At 30.6% G+C, this 12,103-nt stretch overlaps 1 protein-coding gene and 1 long non-coding RNA gene across 4 annotated transcripts in view; one reads left to right on the forward strand and one right to left on the reverse strand.

Moving 5' to 3' along the window:
* The window catches only part of LOC140447774 (uncharacterized), a 495,584-nt gene that overhangs the window by 422,069 nt on the left and 61,412 nt on the right, over positions 1-12,103 (reverse strand). The window lies entirely within an intron of this gene.
* Positions 1-12,103, forward strand: part of Dyrk2 (Dual-specificity tyrosine phosphorylation-regulated kinase 2) — a 322,813-nt gene that overhangs the window by 264,096 nt on the left and 46,614 nt on the right. For all 3 annotated transcript variants that reach the window (XM_072540631.1, XM_072540629.1, XM_072540630.1), the window contains exons 5-6: positions 6,051-6,214; positions 10,487-10,764. In XM_072540631.1, the coding sequence (XP_072396732.1) occupies positions 6,051-6,214; positions 10,487-10,764 (442 nt within the window). The remainder of the gene's footprint in view (positions 1-6,050; positions 6,215-10,486; positions 10,765-12,103) is intronic.

Genomic DNA, 12,103 nt, shown 5'->3' on the forward strand with positions numbered 1-12,103 from the left:
AGTATGTCCAGACGAGATGCTATTGTAACACGAAGACTTCGAATAGGACATACAAGATTAACACACGGATACCTGATGTCATCCAGCAACCGACCCACTTGTGAGACCTGTCAATCACATCTAACAGTTAACCATATTCTCACCGAATGTCATCAATACTCAGCAAAAAGACTATTTTATTGCCTTAAAAGTGATTTAAAAGACATACTCAATAACTTGGATCAAATAACCTCAAGTCTAAAATTCCTCAGAGACGTTCAGTTATATTATAAAATATAATTTTGATTGTATTCTAACAATATGTACTCTATAACATATTCTTGTAATTTATTGTAACAGTTTTACATTTGTAACCGTTTTCGTGTAAGTGGCCTTTGTTGCCGAGCACGTTAATTTTCAATAAAAAAAAAAAAAAAAAAAAAAAAAAAAAATAAGATCAATTATTATTATATTACAGATGGACCTGGTCGATAGTAAAGTGATCCAAATTCTTAATCCAAACGCATGATTCGTTTCTCTGTGGTACATGTTCAGACCAATAATAAAACTGTTATAAAACAGGTTTAAGAAACACACAGGAGTAAAGACTTTTGGTGTATGATGGTATATTTTAATAAAAGTATTTAAAATTTATATAGATTATAGTCCGACAAAACTGAAAATGTTTTGAAGAACTATAATCCTTTTGGACGAATTTTTAATATTTTTTAATAAAATATACTATTATACACCAGAAGGCTTCACTTTTCTGTAAGTTTTTTTTTAATTATGGTGTACAGCCAACCACTGGGATTTTTCCCTTTTACTTTGTAGTTATATAAAGATTCTCTGGATTTTAATAGATCATATAAAAATCACTAAAAAGAACAAAGATCATACATCATTTTTACGATAGGGTGCGAGCCCGCTAGAGGATTAAATAAACGAATATAAAATGACCAGTTCTCAACAAACACCAATATTTATTTATTTACTGGAGCATGTAAACAATTACTCGAACGAAACCTCAACTTGAAGCATAACAGTATCACGTACAGAAAAGCAGCGATACACCTAATACCGTTAAATCATTCCAGTGAAATTTTTAAATGACACTTTCGACTTCGATATAAAACCGTTATTTTATTGACTATTAAGTACCTGTTTATAATTTCCTTTCCGAGTGTGGTCGAAAGCATCCGTGCATTTTATTGACTGATCAAATACTCGTATTTATGTATGTATATGGTAAAATACTTGTGAAATCTGTTTTTTAACTTTTAAGAAAAAGAATATATATTTCTATATCAGATACACACACATTATGTGTACTATGTGCCTTTTTACTTCTAGTAAAGCTCTAGTTTCTTGTGAATTGTTCACTAAAGTTGTTTAATAAATAAACAAGTGCAATAACCGTTTTGTAAGAAAATCAGATTAAAATTAAAAAAAAAAGAAACTTAAAAAAGAGGATAGAACGTATACATTTTGGTGTGTATTGCTTCTGGTTGGTTTGCTTTGGCGTTATGTCCCATTTGTATAAGTATAATTGTCTTAAGGTGTTTTTGTCTGGGATGCCTGTTTCGTTTATATTTGCTCTTTTGAGGTCTTTTCGAATTTTAGTTATTCAGAGTGTTGGTTATTTCAGTGGAGTTATGTGCTCCAGTATTTTTTTTTTGTTTTTTTCCCAAGAAGGACACCAATAACCAATATAGAAAAACTAATATAGAAATCAACTAGAAAAAGCGGTATTAAGAAATAAAAACCAAACGTGTAAACAATAATATGAGAAAGTGAAATCATACCTAGGTTGAAGAAAGTCTTTGGAGGGTGGAGGTTAGCATGGCGATAATCAATCAAATATATATATATATATTGACTACATTGGACAAAATAGTTAGCTGGTTCAATCCAGAATTCATTCCCACAAATACGACAAGAACAACACCACTACGCTGAAAAAGCATTAGAATGAGAGGAAGCATTTATTTGACTTCGAAAGCATCAATATGTTAAAAACCGAGCAAAATTAAAGGAAGAGGGAGATATAGGTATGAATAAACAGAAATAAAAAGAACACGTTAGAACACTATCGCAATCAATGACAATGAACCTAAATAAAATATATTACAATCTGAAACAAAACTCCATACAAAAATTCTTAAAGTTGTAACATTCTCCATTAAATGTTAGTTTTTACTCTCCTCTCGTTCATTAATGTTAGTGTCTCGCTTTACGTATTAGTAAATTTTTATATGTTTTACAATATCATCTTGTTCTCAATCTTGCACATTTTAGAGTCTTAACAAAGGCGAGGATTATGCCGAAACGTTGATTAAAATGGAATAATAAAATCTAGTTCCAAATTTTACAATACTTGATTTTATAAATTATATATATATATATATATATATATATATATATATATATATATACATATACATATATATAAATATATATTAATTTATACTCTTTAAGTATATATATATATATATATATATATATATATATATATATATATATATATATATATATATATATATATATATATATATATATAATCTGCAAGGAAGTTCTCTGGAAATCTCATTTCCTTATAAGGATACCTGTTAATATATCCGTTGTCATATCACTTGCTAACGATAGTACAAATGTTGACATATTCATGTGTTTGCTTTGTGAAGCCCTTAGGGGCTTACAAACTTATTAGTCTGTAACAGTGCATACTCTTGCTATTATATAAAGATTCTAATATCATCTGGCTTTGCACAAGCACTAAAATTATGCCGTTAACCTTAAGTTCCAATATTTGTATATACGTCGATAAACATTAATGGAAAGTGAGAACATTATCGCTTGAGGGGATGTATGTTTAGATTGGTGCAAAGTTCTAGTTAGGAGTAAACCAGCTTTTAAGACACGTATTTGGGCCATTGGTAATATGTACTATAAAATATAGGTTATAATATATAGGTTATATAGGTAGAATTATAGTCTGTTTATATGATGCTTGACAAAAGATGTATTTCGATTTCTAAAAGTAAAAATAAAATACTATTTTTTTAAAATACCTTGATTAGCTGAAAGAATTTATTTTTTTCTCTATAGTGTTCTTTGTAGTGAGCTCTTAGATTTTTGTCCTGAAGTGAAAATCCAAAAATCAAAAAACTTTTTTTAAATTAAAGTACCATTGTGGTTTATTTCCATTGAAAATAGTAAATTAAATTAAGATGCCATAAGAAAGTAGCTTTAAAACAATATCCCGAAGATTGTTTATAATGTTACATCGTGGATATCTCGAAAATTATTAAACATACAACAAAAATAGATATAAATGTATATATCTATATATATATATATATATATATATATATATATATATATATATATATATATATATATATATATTAACTCGTTATGGCTCGGCACCGTTGGTTGTAATATTCCGATTGTTTATATATTTAATTTTTTACATCAAACATACATTTTGACCTCAGGAGGTAAGGCCATTGTATTTTGTATCATTATGGTATCAATAGATGTTGCCGAGTTATATATTTTTACTTAACACAGTAGATACGTACATAAATGGGACGGTTTGGATAGAGTTTAAGGAACGAAATTAAAACTACATGCTGGTTAGCTGGAATCTCCGGTATAATCCGTTTATCATCGTTTAGTTATTCATTATATTTAGCAGACACTTTTTCCCAGAGAATTGTGTAGAATAATTAGTGAACGATTTAAACGGATTTTAAAGTTCAGCAACATTTTCTAAAAATTATTTTTTTATTACCCATTTTAATTTACAATCTGTTTCATGGAAGCACAAAGTAAATAAGTAAAGTGCTGAATATATTAAGGAAAAGCTGCCCTATGGCTAGTCTGTTATTATATTTTTTACATTAGATCGTATATTGAATTTATTAAGTTTGGCCATATGCCTCAGTCAAGGAAGAAAAAAATCTGAAACAATCGAATACAGATATTTAAAGTTTCTAAATGGTATATGAGGGGCAGCTGATGAAAAGTCCGTAAAGACGTGAAGCTGATTTTGCTTTGTTTTTTTAACAATCTAAAAAAGTGAAAAAAATATTTTTTTTATCCAAAAAAATCGAAAAACGATATCGAAAAATGATCCAAATAAAAATTGAAGACCTATCACACAACATACATACCGCTCGCTTCACTCCGCTTCATCTATCCCACCCTACCTATTCTGCATGCATTTATTTCCCAATTACTCTGTAATAACGATCCTAGGTACTTGCAGCTATGACTTTTAACAATTATTTTACTTTCAAAGTTATCATTTTATTTGTAGTGCTAACATCTTCAAATGAACATTCCAAATACTCTTTTTTTGTTTTACTAAGTTTTGCATATTTTTTTCTTTTAATAAAAGGGGAGACAAGAGCTTGTCTCCACTGTTTCAGTGGTCGTTTCAAATCCCTTTCAATTCTTCGTACTAACACTACATCATCAGCATACATTAACAGGGAATGTTACCTTTCAGTTGCCGTGTTAGCTGATCCAATACTAAAGAGAATAATAAGGACTAAGGACTAAGCAACTAGCTCTGACCTATTTTCACATGAAATCCAAATTGGAAACCGAAACGTCAAAATAAACAGATTTTAAGCTAAAATTGTGGTTATATTCCAGTGAAAATAGCAAGTAACTAAAAATTTGTCCGTTCCAAAATTTACATATACTAATTCACAAAGTTATAGCTTACTGCATTTTGTTTACTCTTTAGTTTAATAGTTTGTAAACTAAAACTTTTCCAAATGCACTAAAACTACATGAAGTGATATCTTTCTGGGTTTTCGTTTGTTCTATTAGCTTTTGTATATCAGATGCCATTACGGTTTAAAAAAAATCAGCTATCGACATAGAAAGATCAATGGAATATTTACTGCTTTACAAACCATACAAGATATATCACTTTATAAATAGTTATTCTACAAAATACTTGGTTTAAGAGTTTTAAAACTCCACGTAAATATATAACCACCATCAATCGACTACTCTTTGGATATGCGTGTTACCCAAGTCATTTAGTCAAAATAAATGTGATTGCAGACGATAATTGCAAACATTTCGGTAAACTGGGTGATTTTGACCATATCTTTTTTGAATGTTCTAAGTTTCAACAACAAACCCTCTACAAATATTTAATTAAATTTCAGATGTATGACCCTATCAATATCCAGTGTCTGTTGGCTACAGGCTCACAACAAATAAACAATATCATTATAGATTTCTTATCAGACACATGCACGGTTCTATAAGATTTATACGCGAGCATAAATCTTTTTATGATCGAGTGGATTTAAAGTTTAGACTTTCATTCTTCGTTTATCCTAAATGTTATAACACTTTATTCATTATCCAGTTTTGTTTGTCTACTAAATATGTCTTGATGGGTTCCTAAACGAGAAGAAAATGCCCCGTGTATTTCTTTATCATATTTTTTTCTTTTAATTATCCGTTAATTTTTTATTAGAAATATGATTGTGTATTTGTCTGATGTCTGATTAGAGAATCTATTGCAACTGGCTGAATGACTAATGTCTATGCCATTAATAAAAATAAGCTTTTATAAAACAATATATGGTATATGATCTTTCTATCTTCCTGTTAAAGTTTAGACAAGATAAATGGTGTATTTTTTTTTCAAACTTCCCTAACATATGCTCATTGGGCATTGGAGTTATATTTTCTTAAAATATTAATAGTAGTCGGTCGTCCTTTTTGGATATATTCTCTTTACTATTTTCGCCTACATATAGGGAATTTTGTCGAGTTGTTTTTGTTTATTTTAGTGGGTTTTTTAAGGTATTTATTTCAACAAAATTTCATATTTTTTTTTTCAACAAAAAACAATAATTCAAGAAACTTTTTTTTCATTCATTTTTTTTAAATTTTTTTATTGTATCTATTCCAGCTGACTACGTACCTATTTTATAATTAGATTTTCAAGATTTTTCTTTTTACATCACAAATTTGTTTTAATTTCAACAATTAACAATTTTTTGTGGAATTACATATGTTTTTGTTATTTACAGATGCACTACGTGTTTATGGAAATCGACTGTCTGACTACGAAAAGACTGAGATAGAAAAATATTCAAAAATCTGGTACCTGGGACTAACTGCGTGTAAGATACATGGAGAACATGGAGGTAGCCAAAATGGAGGATTTGACGATGATAGTGGAAGTTATAATAAAGTAAGTAACATATATAAACTTAAAATACACCTGTACAATTTTCGTTCTCTTTTTAAAAGAAAAGAGTTCGTCAGCTCTATTAGGGAAGATACGAGGCAAAGCTGCAGAAAAACGGGTAATATCCCCAAATAAAAAAATAAAGAAGGAAAGAAGTATTTCTACCTTTAAATCTGTTACATCTGCTTGCCTAGCGTTTCCCTTAATCATATTTGTCATGAAGTATAAAACCAACTAAATAATTTAAAACAAAGAAACGCCAATAATTGGCAAGTATAATGATATATAACGCATATAACACCATATTTTTTTATTACTACTCTACTTCCGGATTCATCGGAAATCACCTCAACTTTTTTAGTTTAAATGGGCAATCCTATATATTTTTGCAGATTTTAAAAGAACTTGCTATTTATAACTCATACATACCAAGTTTGGTAAAAAAAATTATTTGTTAAGACGAGAAATGAATCACTTTACAGTTAATGAGTAGGTAAATTTATTTTCTAAGGCCAATGAGACTAATAATTTAAACAATCATTTCGAATTTTCCGAGGTTCACCTCCTGACAATGTGGAAGCCTATTAATAAATTCGCGAATTAATCTTTCCAAGACTTCTTTCTCTACGTATTATTTAATATTTATCAATAATTCTTAGTTTCAAATCCTGCAAACATGTTGATCGCTTAATGTAAACACGTGACTTTGGATAACGTAAAAGAAAAAATCTAACGGATTAAGGTTCGGAGAACAAGCAGGCTATTCTATGAATGCTTAGCATCCAATCCATGGATTTGGAAAATTCGCATTCAAAAAATTTCTAACCCGTCGATAATTGTGGGAAAGCGCTCCCTCTTGTTGAAACCAAACATTTTGTGGTAACTGGTCGTTCTGTTGAAGTGCAGGTATATTTGGTTATTTAGTAAATTTAAATACTTGTCACCAGTCTAGTTTCCGTCTAGAAACAAATGGGACTATAAGCCTATTTTGGACAATTTTCATCTAAATATTCTAGTTTTTAGGATGCTGTTTAAACATGATTACCATAACCCATCATTATTAATATTTAAATACAATATTTTTCACTTAAATAAACCATTTTTGTTCTACAACTTATTATACTTATTTAATAAATAAAGTAGGGTATTTCCGGTGAATCCGGAAATAGAGTAGTAATAAAAAATTTGGAGTCGGATGGGCTATGTACATTAACGCAAAGTTATTTAGTTGGTTTCATACAGTATCCCAACGTTGTACATGGTGTCCCATAATGAATTGGATATTAGCTAATGGGTGATAGCTGACATCAAAATAAACTGTTTGAGCTCAAATTGCTTAGGCAAATGTTGTTGATTTAAGTGAAATTTGGTATCTTCCTATTATTTAGTATACTTAATATGAAAGTGATACTAGTTTTACCATTGACACGAGGTGGCGCCACCTACTATAACATTGGTATCTAGGTATACTGTGAACTTAATGGCAAAGTCAAGGCGTAAATACGAATTTCTTTACTATTTATTGTCAAAGTGCAGTGTGAGTCTATTATTATAAAAAAAATAATGTGTGTGTACTTTGTATGCAGGAAAGAAGTTATACTTCTATTATATGATTACAAGTTTCCTAAAAATTTTATTAAATAATACCGAAAATAATATACGAGGATAGATTGACATTAAACTAACCTTTGATAGATGGCGCTATTTGATACCGAATTGGTTTCGGTGTTGACATTTGTCATTTATGACATGATATCTGTCAAAATTTAAGTTTTAAAAACAGTTAGTTTGGTTTTTACAGCCGTCAAAAGTAGCCGTTATGGTTTGGTGATTAAGTTTCTCCACAAAAAGGGTAAAATGAATGTACAAATCAAAGCCGACCTGGACGAAGTTTATGGTGAGGTTGCACCACAAAAATTAGAAAATATATTTTTTTCACACTTTATTTGCACTAATACATACGTAACTTCAAAGATTTAGCAACTAACTTTATACTGCAGGTGAGCGCATAGGTACTTCATATTGTCATTTTTATAAAAATTCACTCTTAACATTTTTCCCAATTGCACCTAAAGAAGTATCGTTTTCGAAATAAACGTATTTTGTTAATGATGCATGTCTCTATTTAATTTTTTGCAAAACAAGTATGCTTTGAACTTAATAGCAACGTCAAGACGTAACTACGAATTTATTTATTATTAGTTGTCAAAGTGCAGTGCGGGTCATTATTTGTCAAAGTGCTATTAATTTTTTTATAAACCACTTAACTAACTATTTCGAACTTTATCCCAATAGAAGGCAACCAAACCATAAAACTATTAGGTCATTGTTCGACAGATTAAGCGAAACAGGGTCATTTCATCCCTAAAACAGGATGCTGGAAGACCGAAGGTAATTGATGAGGATATGGACGATGAAATGGTTGTGCGTGTCGCAGATGATCCAGAAACTAGTACAAGGCTTGTTTCTGCGGCCACTGCTATAAGCAAATCCACAGTGACAAGAATAATACGGACAGAAAATATGTATCCGTATCGTTTTACTCCAGTACAGAATCGTTTACCACAGGATTTTCCAGTAAGGCTCTGATTTAGTCAGTTTATGATAGGGCGGCATTTAGACGATCCAATGTTATATAATAAAATTTTATTTACCGATGAGGCCATATTTATCATAAGAGGTGTGTTTAACTGGCGCAATAGCCATACCTATGCAACAGAAAATCCTCAAGCATTTCAAGAACATCATTTTCAACATGAATATAGTTTTCCATAAATATCTGGTGTGGCATATTTGGGGATTGTATTAAAGGACCATTCGAATTACCAACTAGGCTTGACGGAGTAACGTATCTAAATTTTTGAGAGAAGATTTACCAACTCTTTTAGAAGACATCCTTCTAAATTTGAGACGTAACTCTTAGTACATGCATGAAGGTGCACCACCACAATATAGCCTATAAGTTAGAAATTATCTGGATGAAATTTATCCTCAAAGGTGGATTGACAGAGGTAGGGTATACCCATGGCCAGCAAGCCGTCCCGAACTAAATCCCCTAGACTTTCACTTGTGGGGTTACCTAAAGTCACTTGTTCATAAAAAAAATAAATAACCGTCAAGAGTTATGGCAAAATATTGTGGAGGGAGTTAACGTAATTAGGTAATAAATGTAAGTCCAATATATTATTTCTAATAGTAATCAAAGAAACACATTATTTAAAATAAGTCAAAACTTACACAAAAGATTTAGATTATGTAGTTTATCTAATTGTGAACATTTTGAACACTTATTGTAATTTTTTTTTCGTTTCGTTTTGTATTATTCACTTTGTCAATTGTTTTATATTTACTTCATTGTTTAACTTAATTTAATTTCTGATTTTTTTTAAATTTGTTACTGTGTAAAAGGTTTTGCATATGCATTTTATTTGCAAAGATTATCTACTACTAATACATTTAATATTCACTGTTATTTAAGACCTTGTGAATAATGTTTGAATTTACATAAGTTTTTGTAAATTTTTTTTATTTTATGCACGTCTCTAAAAAATACGTTTATTTCGAAAACAGTGTACTTTTTTGATTTGAAACAAGAACACCTTTTTTGTGTAGAATTGAATGCTATTTCACGTTTTTTTTTTTCTAGAATGTTTATACATGGCGGACAAACAGATTATGGCCACATTAATGAACCAATGTTATAGTAGGTGGCGCCACCTAATGTCAATGGTAAAACGAATATCATTTTCATATTAAGCATACTAAATAATAGCAAGATGCCAAATTTCACTTAAATCGGTTAAATAGTTTTTAAGATATCCCTAAAAATAATATAAAAAAATATTACTGAATCACTCTGTAAAACGAAAACTAGCAACATTTTTCCTAAGCAATTTGAGCTCAAACGCTTTATTTTGATGTCAGCTATCACCCATTAGCTAATGTAAAATTATTTATGGGACACCCTATATAGAGTCATTTGGATACGGAACAATTTGATATAATTTCCTAATATGAATTAAGGATTGTGTCCTTATGTGGTTATTTTTATTGTTACGTCTATAATATGTAAGAAAAATGGTAATGCAGCATAAATCTAATGTCCAAGGATAAATTTATTTTTAAACTTTAAGCCTTTACTTCTTATTTTTTTATATAAAGGAACATAATTCATAAGTTTTTGATGTAAAAGTGATTATGTATAGAGACTTAATGGATATATTATCTAGTTTATAATCATTTTTTGATTTAATCTAAAACAACATTTTATTTCAGGTTTTGCACGATCACATCGGCTTCCGTTATGAAATTCTCGAAGTCATTGGTAAAGGCAGCTTCGGGCAAGTCATAAGGGCGCTGGATCACATGACTAACAAGCACGTCGCTATTAAAATAATACGGAACAAGAAGAGATTTCACCATCAAGCATTGGTAGAGGTCAGGATACTGGATCATCTTAGAAAAAAGGACAAAGAATGTAACCACAACGTTATCCATATGTTGGAGTATTTTTATTTTAGGAACCACTTGTGTATCAGCTTCGAATTGCTCAGGTAAGATTCGTTTATGTTGATAGGTCTCGTGGTGATCTTAAGCATCCCAAACATTTACCTGATATTTATTTTAAGCATACAATATAGCCTAAGATTCAGCCAGTTTTTGAAGTTTGTTCTTAATTCTTTAACTTTTTGTTTATATTTTATTTAAAAACTAAGAAGGGAGAGAAAAATTATACAGAATTTAATTACATCGAAATTAATAACATCGAATTTAAAATAAAACAAATTATAGAAAAAGCAAGTAAGAGTCCTTACCTGTTTAATCTTGTTATAGATGAATTGACAGAGAATGTAAGGGAGAGGGCTCCTTGGTCAATGCTCTTTGCTGATGATATCGTGTTAGTAGAAGAGAGCAAAGAAATATTGGATGAGAGGAAAAAGAATGATTGAGGTTATAGAATTGCTTAGGGAAAAACTAGAACGAGTTGGAATTTAAGTATCTTGGCTGATATTTAACGGAAAATGTGACACTAAATCGATTAATTGCCCGGATATAGGCTGTGGGTTTGACTGGAAGCGAATGAGCGAGGTAATTTGCGACCGACAAATTGGGGAAGGCCTAAATGGAAAGATATACAAAAGTGTGGTGAAGTGTGCCCTGTAAAGAAGGTTCAGGAAAAGAAGATGAAGGTAGTTAAGGAGAAAATATTACGGTGGATGTTGGGTAAGACTAAAAGGGACAGGATCAGAAGCGACTTAATTAGGGAAAGAGCAGGGGTGACTACAGTCTCAAAAAAGATTCGAGAACAGAGACTGTAATGGTTTGGTCATGTCAGAGGTAGAGATAAAAAATATTATAGGACGAAGGATTAAGCTGTTAGAAGTTAATGGAAGGAGAGGAAGAGGTAAACCGAGGAGAAGATGGAAGAACTGTGTAACAAAGCACTTGAGAGAGAACGGTTGATGTGAAGAAGACCTGATGGACAAAAATGATTGGCGACAAAGTGTAAGGAACAGCGACCTCTGAAAAGGGAAAGGCTGAGGAAGAAGAAGAAGAAGAATTGTTCGATCTCTACGTCGTTTATGGTTACTTTTACGCTTATGAACTTTTAGGCTTGTTTTAGACTGTTTCTCGTCAGCTAATCATACCTTAATCGTACTTTAATATTTCGCAATAGACCATTAATTCCCGTGCTGTCCCACTTAAGTTTTTAAACATTCTAGGATATTCTAGGAGTATTGTAAGCAGTTTTGGTAAGACATTGTCACCTTGACTTACTCCACGTTCTATTTTAAATTTTGATGTATTATCGTGTAGTTTCACACTTGCTGTTGCACTTATATATATTTTTAACAAGTGTTCCATACCTATGGTCTACTCTACATTCAGCTG

The sequence above is a fragment of the Diabrotica undecimpunctata genome, chromosome 8, assembly GCF_040954645.1.
Source record: "Diabrotica undecimpunctata isolate CICGRU chromosome 8, icDiaUnde3, whole genome shotgun sequence".
Classification (NCBI taxonomy): Eukaryota; Metazoa; Arthropoda; class Insecta; order Coleoptera; family Chrysomelidae; genus Diabrotica; species Diabrotica undecimpunctata.